The sequence below is a fragment of the Cherax quadricarinatus genome, chromosome 17 (assembly GCF_038502225.1).
Source record: "Cherax quadricarinatus isolate ZL_2023a chromosome 17, ASM3850222v1, whole genome shotgun sequence".
Lineage (NCBI taxonomy): Eukaryota > Metazoa > Arthropoda > Malacostraca > Decapoda > Parastacidae > Cherax > Cherax quadricarinatus.
Genome location: NC_091308.1, coordinates 10,355,874 through 10,380,609, shown reverse-complemented (window position 1 = coordinate 10,380,609; position 24,736 = coordinate 10,355,874). Strand labels below are relative to the sequence as shown.

General features: G+C 41.8%; 1 protein-coding gene across 1 annotated transcript in view; it reads right to left on the bottom strand.

Annotated features, from left to right (window-relative positions):
- LOC128686423 (zinc finger protein ZIC 4-like) overlaps positions 1 to 22,973 on the bottom strand; it is a 125,383-nt gene extending 102,410 nt beyond the window's left edge. The window contains exon 1 of the mRNA XM_053773338.2: positions 22,010 to 22,973. Coding sequence (XP_053629313.1) covers positions 22,010 to 22,814 — 805 coding nt within the window. The 5' untranslated portion in view covers positions 22,815 to 22,973. The remainder of the gene's footprint in view (positions 1 to 22,009) is intronic.
- Between the last annotated feature and the right edge of the window lie 1,763 nt (positions 22,974 to 24,736).

Sequence of the window (24,736 nt, the reverse complement as noted above, 5' to 3'; positions counted from 1 at the left end):
TCACCGACATTTGTGGCACATGAAACATGGGCAGTTACAGGATATTTTGATGAGGCAACGTTTCGCTGAAGAAGCCATTCGGGAGAAACTTTCCTTATTAAAATATCCTAATATTGTGTTAGGTGTCTTATTTCACATTTATCGACGTATATTGATCAAGATGCTAGCGGGCAAAACGTCTCATAAATAAAGATACCCAGGTGGAGGACGGTGGAATAAGATACTGACACGATGGAAAAAAGACAAATGATGCAATCTTTCATAGACAACGTTTCGCCCACACAGTGGGCTTTAACAAGTCACAAACAGATGCTTGATGTATTTAATCTGTTAAAGCCCATTGTGTGGGCAAAACGTTGTCAACAAAGGATCGCATTATACCTCCTTTCTTTCCCAAAATACACAGGTGTTGCAAATGTGAATACCTCAGCAACTATAAGAAAAATATACCATAAAGTAACACAAATTCCAACTACTCCGTTATGGAAAACTGGAGGAGATAATAACTAGAACAGAGTATACTACTGACTCCGGCCATACAATAGAGCGGAAAAATAATGTAAGGGACCTGGGAGTAGTAATGTCTGAGGATCTCACTTTCAAGGATCACAACAGTGCCACGATCGCACGTGCAAAGAAAATGATAGGATGGATAATGAGAACTTTCAAAACGAGAGATGCCAAGCCCATGATGATCCTTTTCAAATCACTTGTTCTCTCTAGGCTGGAATACTGCTGTACATTAACATCTCCATTCAAAGCAGGTGAAATCGCAGATCTAGAGAGTGTACAGAGATCCTTTACTGCACGTATAAGTTCTGTCAAGCACCTTAACTACTGGGAACGCTTGAAAGCACTTGACTTGTACTCGTTGGAACGCAGGAGGGAGAGATACATCATAATCTACACTTGGAAAATCTTGGAAGGAATGGTCCCAAATCTGCACACAGAAATCACTCCCTACGAAAGTAAAAGACTGGGCAGGCGATGCAAAATGCCCCCAATAAAAAGTAGGGGCGCCATTGGTACACTAAGAGAAAACACCATAAGTGTCCGGGGCCCAAAACTGTTCAATAGCCTCCCATCAAGCATTAGGGGAATTGCCAATAAACCCCTGGCTGCCTTCAAGAGAGAGCTGGACAGATACCTAAAGTCGGTGCCGGATCAGCCGGGCTGTGGCTCGTACGTCGGACTGCGTGCGGCCAGCAGTAACAGCCTAGTTGATCAGGCCCTGATCCATCGGGAGGCCTGGTCGTGGACCGGGCCGCGGGGGCGTTGATCCCCGGAATAACCTCCAGGTAATCCAGGTAACCTCCAGCATATCCATCTGTCACTAGTAAAGCCTAATTTATATAATGTTGACGCATTTCCACATTAGTCTGCCCGAAATGCTCCGGCATGATAGTGGCTTTCTTTGTACCTAACAAATTATAGAATGTAAACTCACATTGTAACCTTTGCAAATAAATAAATTTCGTATTTGTTGTTTGTAACCATGTTGGTGAATGCACAGAAACGTGTTGTAAAAACTTACCGAGAAGGACGAAAAGTATGATGAATCAGTCATACGAAGGTAGAATTTACATAGAATTTCCACCCAAGTGGCTAGATCATTGTGCACACCCGATTTTATCCTATGGACGGTAGGCAAGAGCACAGGGATACACAGGCCTAGTAACTAGAACCCCCAGAAGGTTTAACAGGCGTACAACTGACTATACTATATCTACCAGTTATGTCATTTTCTGTTCCAAGAAAATTTTGGATATTTGCTTAACATGTCTGGTGTGATATTTTCATTAATAAAATCCCTTAAACACATCCCTCTGCTTATTAGGCTGTCTGTCTAATCCTCAGTGAGTGGACGATGAGGAACACGTTCAGGGATTTTCTTTTAAGGGGTAAATTTTCGATTTTTATTTCACAGTCAGGGATTTAAGAGCAGAGACTGTCCTTATAACTAAGGGATTTATTTATCATGATTTTAATCATTTATTGAATACCCAAAATTCTGCGAGTGCATCGATATTTTCTTTCACCTGCCTGTATCTTCACCAGGTGCCAGATCAACCAGGCTGTGATGGATATGTGGGGCAGCGGGCCTCCAGCAGCAACAGCCTGGTTGACCAGGCAAGCACCAGACGAGCCTGGTTCATGGCCGGGCTCAGAGAGTAGAGAAACTCTCGAAACTCTTCAAAGGTATATCAAAGGTAAAGGCATGTAGATAAATTAACTACTTTGCGAGGGGTAAGCAGTCTGTATACTGGCTCAGTTCTTTGATATTCAAAGTTACAGTCGTTTATATACAGAGATTTAATTAACACTGTACACTTGATGAGCTGCGGGTGTACCACTCACAGGGTGAGCTGTTGGTGTACAGTAAACTACCGCTCACAGGATGAACTGCGGGTATTAGCGACAATAAATAAATAAACTTTAGACATGGTTTAAAGTACACGTCTTCAGCTGTCAGCCTTATGGTATGTATGGCTGAGAGTTATGGCATCGAAACCACCGGGACTCCCATAAAGTATGTGGTTGAGGAAGAAAGGTAGTAAGTTAGTCTGGAGGAATGTTTTTATTATTATTATTATTATTATTATTATTATTATTATTATTATTATTATTATTATTATTATTATTATTATTATTATTATTATTATTACAGTTATTAGTATTATTATCACTATTATTATTATTAGAAGTGGGCGAGTACCGCACTGCTGCAGCCTCGGATTTCACGCTGTTTACTCTTTGAGTTCTGTTTGTTAAGCAGTTAAAAACGTCAATCTGCCTACGCTCCATGGTCGCACTTGTCGGAGGCTTTCACAGTCAGTGTACATTGACAGATTTTGCAAGAGCCTTCCACAAAATGTGTGCTAAAGAAATAACTGGAAAAATAGGGTAGATGAATCTTTGACTTTCTAACCAATAAAGATATTAGTAAACAGAGTTAAGTGGGAGGCTGCCACACTGAAAAGCTCTGTTCCACAGGGTACAGTACTCGCCCTCATCCTGTTTCTCATCCTCGTATCTGACATACACGGAAATCTAAATAATAGCACCGTGCCTTCTTTGCAATTTTGCAGAAATGAGTAGGAAGTCCAAGGAGATTGGTTCAAGGTAACGTTCTAGCTAGAACGTTCCAAGAATTTGGGAGTAATAATGTCAGAGGATCTCACCATCAAGGATCACAAATGTCACAATCACTCCTGATATGATATGATAGGATGGATAATGAGAACTTTCAAAACAAGGGATGCCAAACCAGTGATGATCCTCTTTTAGTCACTTCTTTCTAGACTGGAATACTGCTGTACACTAACCATATAGAGAATGTCCAGAGAACTTTCATTCCACGTATTAGTTCAATTAAACACCTCAATTACTTGGAGCGTTTGAAGTCTCTTGACCTATATTCCCTGGAACGTATTCGAGAAACATGCATCATAATTTACACCTGGAAAATCCCAGAAATGACTCCCTACGACATCAAAAAAATTGGGCAGACGATGCAACCCCCCCCCCCCTCTCAATGAAAAGCCGGGGCGCCATGAATACGCCGACAGAAAGCACAATAAGCATTCGGGGCCCAAGACCGTTAAAACGCCACCCATCATACATAGGGAGAATTACCAATATATCCCTGACTGTCTTCAAGAGGGAACTGGACAGATACCTAAAAATCAGTGCCCGATCAGCCGGGCTGTGTTTCGTACGTTGGGTTGCGTGTGGCAAGATGCATGGTAGAGGACCGGGTCGCTGGGGCATTAACTCTCGGGACATCCTCCAGGCAGGCACTACATCTGCATTGTGTTTGTCTTCCAGTGCATTTGGTATCATGCCGCAATGGTTTGGTAATTGTGAAAACCTGGAGCGACCTGCTGTAAACGCTGCCTTGCCTTGTGCATTTGCTGTGATTGCATGTTATTGGCAATCTTGCATTGTAAAACCATTTCAAGGATTTTAATAATGTGAGACGTTAGCGCAGTCGGTCTACAGATTTTCTTCTTTGCAATTGCTTTACTGTCACCTTGGAGTGGTCCTAGACTGGTGTTTTTTAGTGACTGGAATGACCTGTTACCAGGCTCCTATCCAAAGACAAGGGCTGCGCCAAGGAGGGTGAATTGGGGCTTCAGTTTCCCACAATGTTCTCAGCCCCAAAGGCTCCCCCCCCAAATAATAATAACAAAAATAATAATAATAACAGTTTCAAAACAAGTCTCTTAACCTCCCCCCTTCCAGCAGTAACCTAGCCGTAAGCCACACCAGCATAGAAATTCTGGCGACATGACTGTCCATACAATTTGTAAGGCAGTTGATAGTGGTTTCTTGCAATTCTTGATAAATATAGAATTTCACAGTGACTCTCAGACTCATCTAGTGACACCTAAACTCATCTAGTAACACCAACGATTCATCTAGTGAAATTTCAGATTTATCTAGTAAGAGATCAGACGCGTGAAAAAGATTAGTTACTGACTCGATCACTCTGAGAGTTATCTGGTGTCTAAGTTGGAATGTAAGTCAGCTTGATACATGGATCAACTCACTTGATTAATAATATTAATTATATTAATAATGATATTAATAATATTAATAATAATATTAATATTATTAAATTAACATTAATAATATTAATTTCTTAATAATATCCATATAAGTACAGCATCCGTGGGATGTTATCTCTGGGAACACCATCAAATTCAATAATATTTCATGGTACCATAATGAGGAGCAGTGGTTAAAGATGTGTTTAATCAAGACAGATCAATAAAGCTCTACCCAGAGCGAAACTTTGACCCAGCGAAAGCTCGCTTTACAGCTTGGGTCTTTGTCTCCATACAATATTTGTAGATAATTTTTTGTAATGGTATTATTACGTGATAGATACCAAGCGATCTGCAACGTTTAATACAAATGTCCTTCGAAGACTAGGCTAATGTCAAAAGCCTAATATTAAAAAAAAATCTAATATAAAAAAAAAAATTATCTAGGTATATAACAACCACCTAGAGAGGAGCTACCACCCTAACAAATGAGTGAAAAGGGCACCTATTTTTTTTTTTTTTGCGCTGTAGCAGGACTGAAGATTTTCTCTTTCTGTCTCATGAACGCCTAAGATGACAGGTAAATCTTTCATACTTATAACCTAACTTACATTCAGTATACACTTGCCTTTACTTTCCTATGAGCTTCTTAATAGTTCTTAATCTAGAATTATCATCATCCCACCAAGGAAAGGCCAGGTCAGAGACCCGGCCATGGGAAAGATAATTCCTAGAACCACTAACATATTACAGATAACACAGAGCGCCTCGTCATGGTACTATGAAATATTAATGTGTTTAGTGGCGTCACACGAGTTAACACTTTCACAACTGATGTATTTGTATGGTGATTATGTTCTGTGTAGTATTTGAAGATACTCTTAAGTCTCAGAAGCTCAAGCGTGGCTGCGAATAAACATGAGTAGTGATCGTAAGTGAAAGAGAGAGATAGATAGATAGATAGATAGATAGATAGAGAGAGCGAGAGAGAGAGAGAGAGAGAGAGAGAGAGAGAGAGAGAGAGAGAGAGAGAGAGAGAGAGAGAGAGAGAGAGAGAGAGAGAGAGAGAGAGAGAGAGAGAGAGAGAGAGAGAGAGAGAGAGAAAGGAGTGAGAGGATGATTGAATGGTAGAAGAAAGAGGGAGAGAGGGTTGGAGGAAGGGAGAAACGAGATATAAATGAACACAGAAGTAGCGTAGAGGGGAATTGCAATAGGCGAATAAGCGTCACCATATCCAGATTTCTTCCTCGGTGGAGCCTCATATCCAGTTTTATTTTGGCCCCGATCATTACGGAGGCCAAATTCCGTACAGGTCCCCAGACGGTAATTCCGGCTGTCAGAAGCGACACAAACGTCCGTGAAACACGTGAGCGATTAAGGCTTTCTGCCCCATCGCATATAACCGGCGAGCCTGACACATCACCCATTCTGTCGCGCGTAACACTTGTTCCGTGCGCCCTCTTGCTGAAGTAATACACTGCCACGGAACTGCGTACTTGAGACGCAAAACAGGGAGGCGGAGACACCGAACAGCCAAATAGAGACACGGAATAATGAGGCAGATGCGGAACAGCGAGAAAGAGGCACGGGACAGACACTGAATAGTGACACAAAGACATAAATATACAGAAGAGCGAGAAAGAAACAAGGAACGGGGAGACAGGCACGGTACAGCGAGACAGACACAGAACAGCGAGACAGACACAGAACAGCGAGACAGACACAGAACAGCGAGACAGACACAGAACAGCGAGACAGACACGTTACAAAAAATGATGAACAAACGTTTAAATGCCGTGTTTATGTGCAGTTATATTGTCAGCGAGAAATTAGAAGTAAGAGAGAGACACGGCACGTTAGTCACCGTGCACTGTGGGGAGACACGGCAAGTCGATCACCGTACACGGTGATGGGGTACGACAAATCACAGTCACCGTACATGGTGGAGGGGCACGACAAGTCACAGTCACCCTGCACGGCGGAAGAGGATGATATTTCGCTTCCCAGAGATGACTTAAACGAATTGGCATAAAATGCAGTTATCCGGGAATCGAAGATTTTTCAACAGCTACAGTAGTTGATGACCTATACAGAGTCTCTTTCAGATTTTGCTGACGGAGCGGCTAATTTACCTTGTACCCTATATCCATCCTGTGGAGGGTATTACAAAAGCTTATGGATACACAAAAAGCCTAGAAACAAAGTCCCAAATGAGGAGTACATCTGGATATATATATAGTATATATATATATATATATATATATATATATATATATATATATATATATATATATATATATATATATATATATATATATATATATATGTCTCATAAACACGCTAGATAACAGGGATATCTTGCTACTCCTACTTACACTTTGGTCACACTTCACAGACACGCACATGCATATATATATATATATATATACATACATCTAGGTTTTTCTCCTTTTTCTAAATAGCTCTTGTTCCTCTTTATTTCTTCTATTGTCCATGGGGAAGTGGAAAAGAATCTTTCCTCCGTAAGCCATGTGTGTCGTATGAGGCGACTAAAATGCCGGGAGCAATGGGCTAGTAACCCCTTCTCCTGTAGACATTTACTAAAAAAGAGAAGAAGAAAATTTTTATAAAACTGGGATGCTTAAATGTGCGTGGATGTAGTGCGGATGACAAGAAACAGATGATTGCTGATGTTATGAATGAAAAGAAGTTGGATGTCGTGGCCCTAAGCGAAACAAAGCTAAAGGGGGTAGGGGAGTTTCGGTGGGGGGAAATAAATGGGATTAAATCTGGAGTATCTGAGAGAGTTAGAGCATAGGAAGGGGTAGCAGTAATGTTGAATGATCAGTTATGGAAGGAGAAAAGAGAATATGAATGTGTAAATTCAAGAATTATGTGGATTAAAGTAAAGGTTGGATGCGAGAAGTGGGTCATGATAAGCGTGTATGCACCTGGAGAAGAGAGGAATGCAGAGGAGAGAGAGAGAGATTTTGGGAGATGTTAAGTGAATGTATAGGAGCCTTTAAACCAAGTGAGAGAGTAATTGTGGTAGGGGATCTGAATGCTAAAGTAGGAGAAACTTTTAGAGAGGGTGTGGTAGGTAAGTTTGGGGTGCCAGGTGTAAATGATAATGGGAGCCCTTTGATTGAACTTTGTACAGAAAGGGGTTTAGTTATAGGTAATACATATTTTAAGAAAAAGAGGATAAATAAGTATACAAGATATGATGTAGGGCGAAATGACAGTAGTTTGTTGGATTATGTATTGGTAGATAAAAGACTGTTGAGTAGACTTCAGGATGTACATGTTTATAGAGGGGCCACAGATATATGAGATCACTTTCTAGTTGTAGCTACACTGAGAGTAAAAGGTAGATGGGATACAAGGAGAAAAGAAGCATCAGGGAAGAGAGAGGTGAAGGTTTATAAACTAAAAGAGGAGGCAGTTGGGGTAAGATATAAACAGCTATTGGAGGATAGATGGGCTAATGAGAGCATAGGCAATGGGGTCGAAGAGGTATGGGGTAGTTTTAAAATTGTAGTGTTAGAGTGTTCAGCAGAAGTTTGTGGTTACAGGAAAGTGGGTGTGGGAGGGAAGAGGAGCGATTGGTGGAATGATGATGTGAAGAGAGTAGTAAGGGAGAAAAAGTTAGCATATGAGAAGTTTTTACAAAGTAGAAGTGATGAGAAGAGGGAAGAGTATATGGAGAAAAAGAGAGAGGTTAAGAGAGTGGTGAAGCAATGTAAAAAGAGAGCAAATGAGAGAGTGGGTGAGATGTTATCAACAAATTTTGTTGAAAATAAGAAAAAGTTTTGGAGTGAGATTAACAAGTTAAGGAAGCCTAGAGAACAAATGGATTTGTCAGTTAAAAATAGGAGAGGAGAGTTATTAAATGGAGAGTTAGAGGTATTGGGAAGATGGAGGGAATATTTTGAGGAATTGTTAAATGTTGATGAAGATAGGGAAGCTGTGATTTCGTGTATAGGGCAAGGAGGAACAACATCTTGTAGGAGTGAGGAAGAGCCAGTTGTGAGTGTGGGGGAAGTTCGTGAGGCAGTAGGTAAAATGAAAGGGGGTACGGCGGCTGGGATTGATGGGATAAAGATAGAAATGTTAAAAGCAGGTGGGGATATAGTTTTGGAGTGGTTGGTGCAATTATTTAATAAATGTATGGAAGAGGGTAAGGTACCTAGGGATTGGCAGAGAGCATGCATAGTTCCTTTGTATAAAGGCAAAGGGGATAAAAGAGAGTGCAAAAATTATAGGGGGATAAGTCTGCTGAGTATACCTGGTAAAGTGTATGGTAGAGTTATTATTGAAAGAATTAAGAGTAAGACGGAGAATAGGATAGCAGATGAACAAGGAGGCTTTAGGAAAGGTAGGGGGTGTGTGGACCAGGTGTTTACAGTGAAACATATGAGTGAACAGTATTTAGATAAGGCTAAAGAGGTCTTTGTGGCATTTATGGATTTGGAAAAGGCGTATGACAGGGTGGATAGGGGGGCAATGTGGCAGATGTTGCAGGTGTATGGTGTAGGAGGTAGGTTACTGAAAGCAGTGAAGAGTTTTTACGAGGATAGTGAGGCTCAAGTTAGAGTATGTAGGAAAGAGGGAAATTATTTCCCAGTAAAAGTAGGCCTTAGACAAGGATGTGTGATGTCACCGTGGTTGTTTAATATATTTATAGATGGGGTTGTAAGAGAAGTAAATGCGAGGGTCTTGGCAAGAGGCGTGGAGTTAAAAGATAAAGAATCACACATAAAGTGGGAGTTGTCACAGTTGCTCTTTGCTGATGACACTGTGCTCTTGGGAGATTCTGAAGAGAAGTTGCAGAGATTGGTGGATGAATTTGGTAGGGTGTGCAAAAGAAGAAAATTGAAAGTGAATACAGGAAAGAGTAAGGTTATGAGGATAACAAAAAGATTAGGTGATGAAAGATTGGATATCAGATTGGAGGGAGAGAGTATGGAGGAGGTGAATGTATTCAGATATTTGGGAGTGGACGTGTCAGCGGATGGGTCTATGAAAGATGAGGTAAATCATAGAATTGATGAGGGGAAAAGGGTGAGTGGTGCACTTAGGAGTCTGTGGAGACAAAGAACTTTGTCCTTGGAAGCAAAGAGGGGAATGTATGAGAGTATAGTTTTACCAACGCTCTTATATGGATGTGAAGCATGGGTGATGAATGTTGCAGCGAGGAGAAGGCTGGAGGCAGTGGAGATGTCATGTCTGAGAGCAATGTGTGGTGTGAATATAATGCAGAGAATTCGTAGTTTGGAAGTTAGGAGGAGGTGTGGGATTACCAAAACTGTTGTCCAGAGGGCTGAGGAAGGGTTGTTGAGGTGGTTCGGACATGTGGAGAGAATGGAGCGAAACAGAATAACTTCAAGAGTGTATCAATCTGTAGTGGAAGGAAGGCGAGGTAGGGGTCGGCCTAGGAAAGGTTGGAGGGAGGGGGTAAAGGAGGTTTTGTGTGCGAGGGGCTTGGACTTCCAGCAGGCATGCGTGAGCGTGTTTGATAGGAGTGAATGGAGACAAATGGTTTTTAATACTTAACGTGCTGTTGGAGTGTGAGCAAAGTAACAATTATGAAGGGGTTCAGGGAAACCGGGAGGCCGGACTTGAGTCCTGGAGATGGGAAGTACAGTGCCTGCACTCTGAAGGAGGGGTGTTAATGTTGCAGTTTAAAAACTGTAGTGTAAAGCACCCTTCTGGCAAGACAGTGATGGAGTGAATGATGGTGAAAGTTTTCCTTTTTCGGGCCACCCTGCCTTGGTGGGAATCGGCCAGTGTGATAAAATATATATATATATATATATATATATATATATATATATATATATATATATATATATATATATATATATATATATATATATATGCAAAACAACCACTCTGAAAGAATAGAGAAACTCCAAGCGCTTTTGTGACTACTCACATTATCAAGGAATTTGATAATGTTCCCTGATAATGTGAGTAGTCACGAAAGTGCTTGGAATTTCTCTATTCTTTCAGAGTGGTTGTTTTGCATATTTTGAAATCACCTGTTTACTGTGATCTTATTGCATATATATATATATATATATATATATATATATATATATATATATATATATATATATATATATATATATATATATATATATATATATATACATATATGTGGGAGGTAGGTAGGAGTGTAGTGACCACTGGCGGAGGCGGAGGGACGGGAGGGCAACACCGCCAATAACCCATGACTAATGCTGGTGTTGGCCTCTTCGAGGTGGGACAAAATCCATGAAAACATTCGCTAAACCATACACAAGTTGAGTGAGCGGGGACACTACCTGCCTAGGAAAATCTCAAGGCCCTCGTCTCTGAAACCTCAATCATCACCCATTGTTTTTCTGCCCCTTCCCCCCGGCCGAGAGTATAGAGGCAATATTGCATGTATATGTGCCCGTTATACTGTGTATGAGCACGCTGTATCTAAGGTCAATAGCATTTATAAAGAAATACTCAGAAGTTTTGCTGGAATTTGGAAATGGTAATTTGCAAATGTACAAATACTCTGGACTGAACTGACAGCGCCAGTTGCCTATCAACTATTTCGACTGCAATGTGTTCTAATTTGGGGGAATGTACGTTCACTTAAAAGATAAGTAGCACTGCCCAAATAAATTTGTCCCCTCATGGCAAGATCGAAAACACAAAATCCCTAGTAGGATCAGTTCGCTGGGAATAAGTTACCAGAGACAGGTATGCCTTCCCCAGAGAAATACTGCAGGGATGGTAATTTATGGCTCCTTGTTTACCTCCTAAACGACAACAAAGACGGCTTTAAGAGCACTTCTCCATCGCCCCGACCAGCCAGGGGGATCTGGTAATGATAGACGGGGACGTGTGTTTCGCCCCTATAAGCAGTTTTAATCTGCTCTGCGGCGAAATCTGACGTAATCCGTAATGCGGGAATCTGGTAAACTGTCGCTGGAGGTGCTTCTCCTAATGAGCCGTCCTGATGCCATCTCCACGCCACCCCTCTGGGTGGCCTCGTCCTGCGCTACAGGTATACTGGGGTGACCAGGGCTTGAGCTCAGTTCGCCCACAAGCTCTTTCTTCTTACCGAGATTCTTCTCGTAGTGATTAATGAATTGCTCATGTAGATTCCTGGAAGTTTAGATATCCTAACCCCAGGTAATCTGTCAATCTGCCAGATGATCTGCCGTTATCGGCCCTAAATCCTTCTTTGTAACTGAATCTTAGGTTAGGTGTTCTATTCGTGCCTAGGCGTTATGGTGGTGCATTGGGATTTTAACTCACGAACACTTTGTTACAAGGCGCTGGGCGCAGATATAGAAAGAATCATAGCGTCGGGCTCCCACAGCCTAACCAATGACCATCTTTAAACTTTCAATATTGTTCCGATGGGGCCATTTTACACGGCAGTACCTCTCATTCTGCAAGTTAACATATTGCCATAAGCAACATTTCTACGTAACTATCTGAGTAGATAGTGGAGTTCTTAACTGCATCCTTGTCTGTCGAAATACTACTATATTTAGCGAGGAGGATTAAATTGCTTTGCGAATACCCGATTCACGTCTACCCTTTCTGAGGTTTATATGCAAGGAATATGATTTTTACGAGGTTGACAATAAAGCCACAGATACTGGATATAAGTTCCCTTAAATATATGTTTACCGATATGCATTGCTATAGTTGCAAAGCACTTCGTGAAATATCAGCTAGTTATTTGAGTTAAATACGTAAGATAAATAGATTTTAGCTCTGAATCTTATAATAAAAACAGATGTTATATAATGGTTTCCATAAATATAATATATATAAAGATATACATTGCCATGACTAATAATCACTTCATCTTCAGCAAGTGTGTTCTGCCCTCCGGCTCAAAACATGTTTATTCCAGCCTCTGGAGTCGGTTGTTCTGGTGGCCGGGCAAGTTTTATGGAAGGGTACCTGTTGTAAAAATTAAGCCGGGCACTCTCGGGGAATCTGACTAATGCGGCTGTTTAATTTATCTAATTATCTGGCACCGTTGTTCCTCAGAGAGGAGCGAATGGTCTCCAGGAACAACACAGAGATATAAGCTTCATTTTAGAAATCCATAGGTGGATTTTTGACAGAAGGAAGCAGTTGTGACCACTAGGTTCCACCAGCACCAGTTAAGGACCCATTTTACAGCTTGAGTTTACAATAATGCTCTGTAAAAATGAGCTACATTATGGCCCACTGTTCGAGCGTAAAGTTCAAGCTATAAAACCCTTTTTTAAGGAAGCTGCTCAAAAAAATCCACCGGGAGAGCTTAAATAAAGTGAAGAAAAGTTTAAGTAATTACAGTACCGGAGGAAAGTAATAGTCGAATATAAATCTTTCCATTATAGTTAGTAAAGAAAAGAATCACATTAGAGAATTTAAATGACTTTCTCTGTGAACCGGACGATACGAGGAAAACCAGCGAAAGGTTTATCAGATGAGCTGACAGGAGCACCAGGACCTCCCCTGGCAGAAGTTCGTCAGCAGCGGTAAGGAACCAGTGTTTCATCAGTCCCTGGAGTGTTTCCTGATAAGAGGAACCACAGAAACACGAGACTTGTAGATAAGGTGACCACAACTAGACCCAGAGGGAAGTGGAGCGAGACTGGTCATAAGTAGAGAAGAAGGTCGGGAGTGAAGAAGGTAGGTAATAGAGCAGGTCCTTCCAGCCCAACCTCTGGGATCCACCACATGACCACCGGGGTTTCATTCTCTTTCCGACCACTACCACCACCAGAAACATTCTCTACCACCACTAACACGGACATTCCCTGAAATCACCATCAAGGACATTCCCCATCATCACCATCAAGGAACATCCCTTTTCCACCTTCACAGCTAAAAAGTGCCTCCCCTGCCAACACCTCTACTTCCACAACATTCACGTACGTCCTTGAAATCACCAGCCACCTCACTAAAGTGACTCTGTCTGAAACCGCTAACCATAACACTGACATGACACACCTGGGACTACTAACCCTCCATAAGTGTTCCTTCAACTAAACAATGTACCACTCCGAACAGCCGATTGTGAAACAGCTTACTATGGTTGTATATCACATTACCATGGTTGTATATTGCATTACCATGGATGCATATTGCATTACTATGGTTGCATATTGCATAACCATGGTTGTATATTGCATTACCATGGTTGTATATTACATTACCGTGGTTGTAAATCGCATTACCATGGTCGTGCATCACATTACCATGGTTGAATATAGCATTACCATGGTTGTGCATCACATTACCATGGCTGTATATCAGATTACCATGGTTGTATATCGCATTATCATGGTTGTGCATCACATTACCATGGTTATATATCGTATTACCATAGGTGTGTATCACATTACCATGGTCGTATACCGGATTACTATGGCTGTTTATCACATTACCATGGTCGTATATTCCACTATTATGGTCGTATATTACTTTAGTTCGTGAACACAGAATCATCTCAATACTCTGAGGATAACTTACCGTTTAACCGACCACATATGTTAAACTAGCAGAGGGAAGCTAACCCTAAAACAGCTGACAGTTATTAACATTAACATAGCCGACAGTTACTAATAGTGAGACAGCCTAGATTAACTAATACTAAAACAAACAACGGTAACTAAAACTTACTGTTTACAGTAACTAATACCACCACAGCCAACAATAACTAATATAAACAGAGACGACAGTAGTAACCTAGTAAACAGTAACTGGTATTATTACCACAGTCAACCGTAACTATTATTGACACAGACGACAGAAACTAATATTAACACAAGCAGCAATAAATATTATCAAGACGATCAATAGTAACTAGTATTAACACAGTCAATAGTAACTAGCATTAACACAGTCAATAGTAACTAGTATTAACAGTCAATAGTAACTAGTATTAACACAGTCAATAGTAACTAGTATTAACACAGTCAATAGTAACTAGTATTAACACAGTCAATAGTAACTAGTATTAACACAGTTAATAGTAACTAGTATTAACACAGTCAATAGTAACTAGTATTAACACAGTCAATAGTAACTAGTATTAACACAGTTAATAGTAACTAGTATTAACATAGTCAACAGTAACTAGTATTAACACAGTCAATAGTAACTAGTATTAACACAGTCAATAGTAACTAGTATTAACGCAGTCAATATTAACTAGCATTAACACAGTCAATAGTAACTAGTATTAACACAGTCAATAGTAACTAGTATTAACACAGTCAATAGTAACTAGTATTAACACAGTCAATAGTAACTAGTATTAACACAGTCAATAGTAACTAGTATTAACGCAGTCAATAGTAACTAGTATCAACGCAGTCAATAGTAACTAGTATCAAGACGGTCAGTAGTAACTAGTATTAACACAGTCAATAGTAATTAGTATTAACACAGTCAATAGTAACTAGTATTAACACAGTCAATAGTAACTAGTATTAACACAGTCAATAGTAACTAGTATTAACAGTCAATAGTAACTAGTATTAACACAGTCAATAGTAACAAGTATTAACACAGTCAATAGTAACTAGTATTAACACAGTCAATAGTAACTAGTATTAACACAGTCAATAGTAATAGTATTAACACAGTCAATAGTAACTAGTATTAACACAGTCAATAGTAACTAGTATTAACAGTCAATGGTAATTAGTATTAATACAGTCAATAGTAACTAGTATTAACAGTCAATAGTAACTAGTATTAACACAGTCAACACTAATTAGTATTAACACAGTCAATAGTAACTAGTACTAACACAAACAACAGTAACTCGTATTAACACAGTCAACAGTAACTAGTATTAACACAGTCAATAGTAGCTAGTATTAAGTCAATAGTAACTAGTATTAACAGTCAATAGTAACAAGTATTAACACAGTCAATAGTAACTAGTATTAACACAGTCAATAGTAACTAGTATTAACACAGTCAACAGTAATTAGTATTAACACAGTCAATAGTAACTAGTACTAACACAAACAACAGTAACTCGTATTAACACAGTCAACAGTAACTAGTATTAACACAGTCAATAGTAGCTAGTATTAAGTCAATAGTAACTAGTATTAACAGTCAATAGTAACAAGTATTAACACAGGCAACAGTAACTAGTATTGACACATACAACAGTAAACAGTATCAACACGGTCAACAATAACTAGTATTAACACAAACAACAGTAAACAGTATCAAGACTGTCAACAGTAACTAGTATTAACACAAACAACAGTAAACAGCATCAAGACAGTCAACATTAACTAGTATTAACACAAACAACAGTAAACAGTATCAAGACAGTCAACAGTAACTAGTATTAACACAAATAACAGTATCAAGACGGTCAACAGTAACTAGTATTAACATTTTCGATAATAACTACCACAGCCAACCCCAGATATTATTTACAAAGTTAGCAACAACTAGCAATAACACATGAATGTAAATTATGCTAAGACAGAAGTTGGTAACTAACACTAACCCCACTAACAGTAACTAACACTAACACCACTGACAGTAACTAACACTAACACCACTGACAGTAACTAACACTAACACCACTGACAGTAACTAACACTAACACCACTGACAGTAACTAACACTAACGCCACTGACAGTAACTAACACTAACACCACTGACAGTAATATTAACACCACTGAGTTATATTAAAACCATTGACAGTTGACACTGAAAGTTCTATTAAAACCACTGACAGTAACTAATACTAATGCCATTGACGGTAACTCATCCAGTACTAACACAGTTAAGAATAACTAATACTAAAACATCTGTCAGTAACTATTACTCTCACTGCCAACAGTAACAGTACAATTATACCCAACAGTAACAGTACTAGCACTGCCAACAGTGACAGTACTAGCACTGCCAACAGTAACAGTACTATCACTGCCAACAGTAACAGTACTATCATTGCCAACAGTGACAGTACTATCACTGCCAACAGTAATAATACTATCACTGCCAACAGTAACAGTACTATTATAGTCAACAGTAACAGTACTATCACTGCCAACAGTAACAGTACTATCACTACCAACAGTAACAGTACCATCATAGTCAACAGTAACAGTACTATCATAGCCAAAAGTGACAGTACTATCATAGCCATGATTAACTAGTACTAGAATAGCTATTAGTAATAAGTCTAACATACCTGTCAGTAACTAATATTAGCACATCTCTCAGTAACTAATATTAGCACATCTCTCAGTAACTAATATTAACATATGCGTCAGTAGCTAATACTAACACGGTTGCTGGTAATTAATACGGCTGTCAGTAATTAATATTTACATGGCTGTCAGTAACTAATATTAACACGGCTGTCAGAAACTAATATTAACACGGCTGTAACTAATACTAACACGGCTGTCAGTAACTAATACTAACAAGGCTGTCACTAATACTAACACGGCTGTCAGTAATTAATACTAACACGGCTGTCACTGATACTAACACGGCTGTCACTAACTATTACTAACAAGACTGTCAGTAACTAACACTAACAAGGTTGTCACTAATACTAAAAATGGCTGTAACTAATACTTACACGGCTGTCAGTAACTAATACTAACACACATGTCAGCAACTAATGCTAACACGGCTGTCAGTAACTAACACAGCTGTCACTAATACTAACACAGCTGCTACTAACTAATACTAACAAGGCTGCTAATAGCTAATACTAACACGGCTGTCACTAATACTAACATAGCTGCCACTAATTGATACTAACACAGCTGAGAGTAGCTAATACTAACACGGCTGCCACTAATAATAACACAGCTGTCACTAATACTAACACGGCTGCTAGTAGCTAATACTAACACGGCTGCCAGTAGCTAATACTAACACGGCTGCCAGTAGCTAATACTAATACGGCTGTCACTAACACGGCTGCTAATAGCTAATACTAACACGGCTACCAGTAACTACTACTAACACGGCTGCCAGTAGCTAATACTAACACGGCTGACGGTAACCAGTGCCAGAAAACAGATCAACGTCCAAAATAACGAATAAAAATTGCTGTCGCTAGCAAGGTTTTATGAAAGTAAGCGTAGAGCGACTCGTCCGTAGCGGCGGGAGAGGCGCCGGGCCTGACCGGGAAGCAATATCAACACCGCTGGCCAGGGTTTTAACTTATCGGAATGTTATATTAACTCGTCGGCGCACATTGCGTTAGCATTAACCTATGTCGATGTTAATAGCGCAGTTTGGCGCAGATTATAAGAGCGTGGCAGTTGCAATATAAGTTTGTTCAAGCGAAGAGTGTCGTGTCTACAACGGAAGGCAGCGGTGCAAACAGACGGCTTTAGCGGTTAAACGGGAGGAATACAAATGGCGAGGATAGTATAACGGTTAGGTGGAGAGGACTTACTGGCTGGTAGCGGGAAGTAACGATTAAAAGAAGAGGAATACAAACAGAATAGACGAAATAACGGAAACAGAGGAGTGCAGTACTGAGGGAGCAGTCAAGATAAAGGTGAATACCAAAAAAACTGATAACGGAGAAGACAAAATAAAGAGAAAAAGGTTAAGGCCAAATAAAGGCCAAACCTAGATAAATACCCTGGTACAAAAATAACAAACAAAATAACAACAAAAGACAACGGTAACAGAGGAATAATAAGGGTTAAAAGAGAAAAAATAATATATATATATATATATATATATATATATATATATATATATATATATATATATATATATATATATATATATATATATCAACATCGGCAAAATACAATCAAAGGACAACATAACGCACTATTAATGCTATTAATGCGAAAGTCACGTGGAGGATAAAAATATCTGATTCTTGATAATATTAATGAACTGAAATCTAAATAATACTATAATAACAGAAGTAAAATATTTCCAACCTACTGGAGGACTCAAAGAAATATTTTAATGACTCAGATCGGTATTCATATATGAAACTGAAATAATATTAATTGGGCTGACTCGAAAAATATTACTATGTCGGACTCAGTAATAATAATAATAAAAATGATAATAATAATAGTTATAATAATAATAATTATTATTATTATAACAATAATAAAAATTATAAAATAATATTAGCACAGAACAGAATAGAACAGCTAGAACAGTTATCAAATATAATTCACTAAGCGACACAATGATGATGTGAAGCCTCCCCCAGGACCCATAACATGAGATACAACAGCGTTGTGAAGCCTCCCTCAGGACCCATAACATGAGATACAACAGCGTTGTGAAGCCTCCCTCAGGACCCATAACATGAGATACAACAGTGTTGTGAAGCCTCCCTCAGGACCCATAACATGAGATACAACAGCGTTGTGAAGCCTCCCTCAGGACCCATAACATGAGATACAACAGCGTTGTGAAGCCTCCCTCAGGACCCATAACATGAGATACAACAGTGTTGTGAAGCCTCCCTCAGGACCCATAACATGAGATACAACAGTGTTGTGAAGCCTCCCTCAGGACCCATAACATGAGATACAACAGCGTTGTGAAGCCTCCCTCAGGACCCATAACATGAGATACAACAGCGTTGTGAAGCCTCCCTCAGGACCCATAACATGAGATACAACAGCGTTGTGAAGCCTCCCTCAGGACCCATAACATGAGATACAACAGTGTTGTGAAGCCTCCCTCAGGACCCATAACATGAGATACAACAGCGTTGTGAAGCCTCCCTCAGGACCCATAACATGAGATACAACAGTGTTGTGAAGCCTCCCTCAGGACCCATAACATGAGATACAACAGCGTTGTGAAGCCTCCCTCAGGACCCATAACATGAGATACAACAGCGTTGTGAAGCCTCCCTCAGGACCCATAACATGAGATACAACAGTGTTGTGAAGCCTCCCTCAGGACCCATAACATGAGATACAACAGTGTTGTGAAGCCTCCCTCAGGACCCATAACATGAGATACAACAGCGTTGTGAAGCCTCCCTCAGGACCCATAACATGAGATACAACAGTGTTGTGAAGCCTCCCTCAGGACCCATAACATGAGATACAACAGTGTTGTGAAGCCTCCCTCAGGACCCATAACATGAGATACAACAGCGTTGTGAAGCCTCCCTCAGGACCCATAACATGAGATACAACAGCGTTGTGAAGCCTCCCTCAGGACCCATAACATGAGATACAACAGTGTTGTGAAGCCTCCCTCAGGACCCATAACATGAGATACAACAGTGTTGTGAAGCCTCCCTCAGGACCCATAACATGAGATACAACAGCGTTGTGAAGCCTCCCTCAGGACCCATAACATGAGATACAACAGTGTTGTGAAGCCTCCCTCAGGACCCATAACATGAGATACAACAGTGTTGTGAAGCCTCCCTCAGGACCCATAACATGAGATACAACAGCGTTGTGAAGCCTCCCTCAGGACCCATAACATGAGATACAACAGTGTTGTGAAGCCTCCCTCAGGACCCATAACATGAGATACAACAGCGTTGTGAAGCCTCCCTCAGGACCCATAACATGAGATACAACAGTGTTGTGAAGCCTCCCTCAGGACCCATAACATGAGATACAACAGTGTTGTGAAGCCTCCCTCAGGACCCATAACATGAGATACAACAGCGTTGTGAAGCCTCCCTCAGGACCCATAACATGAGATACAACAGTGTTGTGAAGCCTCCCTCAGGACCCATAACATGAGATACAACAGTGTTGTGAAGCCTCCCTCAGGACCCATAACATGAGATACAACAGTGTTGTGAAGCCTTCCCCAGGACCCATAACATGAGATACAACAGTGTTGTGAAGCCTCCCTCAGGACCCATAACATGAGATACAACAGTGTTGTGAAGCCTCCCTCAGGACCCATAACATGAGATACAACAGTGTTGTGAAGCCTTCCCCAGGACCCATAACATGAGATACAACAGTGTTGTGAAGCCTCCCTCAGGACCCATAACATGAGATACAACAGTGTTGTGAAGCCTTCCCCAGGACCCACAACATGAGATACAACAGTGTCGTGAAGCCTCCCCCAGGACCCATAACATGAGATACAACAGTGTCGTGAAGCCTCCCTCAGGACTCATAACATGAGATACAACAGTGTCGTGAAGCCTTCCCCAGGACCCATAACATGAGATACGTACAACAGTGCCGTGAAGCTTCCCCCAGGACCCATAACATAAAGTGGTAATGTTTACAACCCCTGGCCAGCGTCTTGCCATTGCTGTGTGGTCCTAGAGGGTGGCAGCAGCTGGAGGCCACACATGCATTTATTATGCATTCTGACCACTCATATAGCACCTAATTGGTATGCCAGAGACGAGACCATAGTATGTAAATATGTATATGTGAGGCATTGTCGCCAGGCGTCTGCAAGACTCTAGCAGGACGCTGTTTGCACACAGTGTCGTAGCCTAGCGCAAGAAACCTGCCTTTACAAGGTACATTGTGCGGCAGGATGTCCATAATTAGCGCGGAGTGTTATTGTTATATCCACAGAGAAGCCCTAAACTCGTTGGGGTTATACAATACCTTAGGAAGCTTCATTAAAATCCTTTCACTAACGTCTACGTACTACCCTTGAAGGGTAGCTTCGAGAAATTGTGGTACATTCAGGAAACTGCTAACGAGACTATCCATACTACTGAGAAAACTGCCATAGTCAAATTATTATTAAAATGGGTATATAAGTTTATTATCACCTCGAACTGCGGGACTGAGAGCTTATAAATACGATAAATTAGTAGCACATTTTCGTCTAGACTAACACAAGAAATTTTTCCAAGTTAGCGGTGGTTGAGCTACGGGTACCGGCGGTGCCTATTTATGTAAGCACCACCAGCGGTTGTACAGCACAGGTGAGCACCACCACCGGTGTTACGGCACAGGTGAGCACCACCACCGGTGGGCAGCACACATAAACACTTTCTACGGTGATGCGACACAGGTAAGCACCATCACCGGTGAGAAACGCAGGTAAGCATCGCCAGTGCCTGTTCTTACTTGGGTAGCACGAGCAGTGGCACCTTAGGTACTATTAACGGTAATATTAGTGAGCAAGGCACACACACACGAAGAATTACCTAGAGCACGGAGGAGCAGCGGGCAGAGCGTGCGGGCGGGCAGGGCGCAGATGTTAACTGAACCACCAGCGGTAACCGCCGGCCCACCGTTCCTCTGCCCTACCTAAACTTTGCCCTCGGCTAACACTTTAAACGTTAAGAAGATAAATGACCGCCTTCCGCTTTCCTCTCTCCACATCCTTGATAATATTTTAATGTGATTCTAGTGCCCAAACATTAAATGATATAAAGATTGGGGCGAGGAAGAGCGCGGAGTCACAGCACGGTCACACGACTCCTTTATTAACATCACTAACGGTATAGGAGCACAGCACTTACCCGTATGAGTTCTTTTATGAATTTTGAGGTTTTCTGAGCGAGCGAAGACCTTGCCACATCCTGGGAAGGGACAAGGAAAGGGTTTCTCTCCAGTATGGACCCGTATGTGGTTCACTAGCTTGTACTTGGCCTTGAAGCTGCGGCCGTTACGGGGACAGCTTTGCCAGTAACAGGCATGATTGGTGCACTCGGGCCCACCCACGTGTTCCACCGTGATGTGGGTCACGATTTCGTGCATACTGGTGAACGTCTTGTTGCAAGGCTTCTTAGGGTTCGGCTGGTCGGGTTCCACCCATAAGCAAGAGAGTTCCTGTTTGATAGGCTGCCGCATATACCTAAAGAAGGCCCCTGGGGCATGGGCGGCAGCCATGGGGTTCATATTCATATGGTTCATCCCAGGGTGGAACTGTGAACCCATCTGTTGGTGTGACCAGTCCATGCCAGCCAGTCTGTTCATGTTGTTCATGTGGCCGTGATGGGCGTCATGCAGGCCTGGGAACATCATGGTGGAGGGATCGTGACCCGCTAGTGTGGCCCCAAACATAGTGTGTTGATGATTGTTCGCCAGGTCGTGTGTGCCTAGCGTGCCCAGGGAGGCCATGTGGTCACGCCGAAGGAAAAGATCCCGCGGGTAGGTGCCCATGTGGCCATGATGCATGGTATGATGAGACATGCCGTAGCCATTGTTGTACTGGTTCCCTTGTGGGTGCGTGAGGCCGTCCGTACTCATGTGATGGGTGGGCGGACTCAACTTATGGCCCATCAGTGGACCCATGTGCCCACTATCCATAAAAGGGTTCAACATTATGGTGATATAAACAACTTGGACGTTCAAGAAAAAAATCACAACACTTCACTGCTCTCACTGAACTGTTTCACTGGCACTCCGTATATGACGCGCTAGAGCGTGCGACTGACTCCGCCGGAGCGGTGCGAGGCGCTACATTCACCACAGCACCTGGGCGTCGTGTGAACCCGCCACGATTCATCATTAAGGCTATAGCAGCAGGACTTGCTGGGCTCCACAGGGGGTCTTGCCAGGCCACTGGTGCGCGCAGCGGGGCTCATGACACACGCTTCTCATTGGTGCTGGTGAGAGGTCGCGGTCACGCCCCTAGCACCACCCCTCGAGGATCCTGTTTTCTATTGGTCTGACGTTGTTTGCAGGCTCCTCCCATGAGGATTCTGCCCACTTACCTTATAGAGTAACTCTTAGAGGGTGGGAAGAGGAAATCCAACGGAGGCGGAGTTAATCTTGAGCTCCTGGAGAGCAGCTCAGTAGGCTCCAGGGCTGGGTGAGAGAGAGCATAGGCTCTATCACACGTGATAATACAAGATTTTAAGGCCTAGATACGTTATGAAGCATATTACTGATGACTGATTTATAATTAGTACTTCATTAACATGCATACATTAAAAAAAACATATTTTAAAAAAGCAATGGGGGTATGAGTGGGGACTATGTTGAAAGGTAAGTTCGTGGCAGTGGAACCCGGGGGGCTGGTGACCCCTGCCATGTGACACGGCAGAGGCAGGGGCGACAACATGGCAGCGCCGCGGGGCACATCACACACGATACATTGTCAGCGCCACCACCCAAGTCAGTAACTCAAATTACACAGAGAGCATCCCCGGACACTGTTGGTACGGTGCAATGCTTGTTACAGCAGACCCCCTGCTCGCGCCTGCCTCAGCTTGCAGCTGGCAGGGGGTACTTCATGCAGGGATTAAGAGTGCCAGCAGAGCAGCGTGTAATGTGGCACAAGCGGTGTTCAGCTAGCACCCTGTGGTGCCCCCCTGCTCGCTTTCGTGGGGGCACTACCCAGGGAGCTCAGCAGAGGCTACCCCAGGTGGACCACGACCAAGCTACCGGGGCAGGAGCTGCGCTGGCAGAGATCCATGCTGGACACACGTGGGAGGGGCAGAGAGACATGAAAATGTATATTTTAAGACCATGACACAACAAAAATATTCAGTAGAAGTTGCAGGTTGAGAGGAAAAGACATAATTACTGGAGTTCAAGTGGCTAGTGACTGGTACGAAACTGAAGAGCCAACTTACCCTGTGACAAGACAAAAGTAAAGAGCAAGGTGACCATTTCACAGGTCAGTGAGGCAAAATTATGTATCCATGAGCGGCCTGACAAGTTAATCGGATAAAGCTAAAAACATATCCGCCACAAGCTAGATACACTACTATACAAAATCAGCAACTCAGCTAGGAGAGAGAAACAGTTGAGACAATATAAATCCGGGTAATAACACCAAACATAGGGTTGCTCTTTTATAACCCTGGTCGGAGTGACGCCGTAAAGCTCAGTCAGGAAGCTGCAATCAATCGTCCACTTGGCAACCAAATCCGACAGGTACACCGGGATCTATCTGATCTATCAGAAGTTGGAGGAGTCTAGGATATGGCTAGGTAACGGCACCATCAGTGATTAATTGTCTGAAGGACCAGCAGTTACCAGTACAGAAGTACTATCACTCACTACTAAACGTGCCCCTTCCTCCCACTCAAGAAAACAGGCGCATCACCATGAAGATAAAAGCACAAGTATACAGAACAAGCTTAGAGCAATGTGTTATCCGCATACTTGTCGATGTTACGCCCTCCAACGAGCACCACTATCACATGGTCAGAAACACAACTAGGTATTAGGTTAAAAGACTCCTTAGTCACTAGTTCAGCAACTCCAAGTTGCCAGGTCACTGAAAGAGCAAAGTT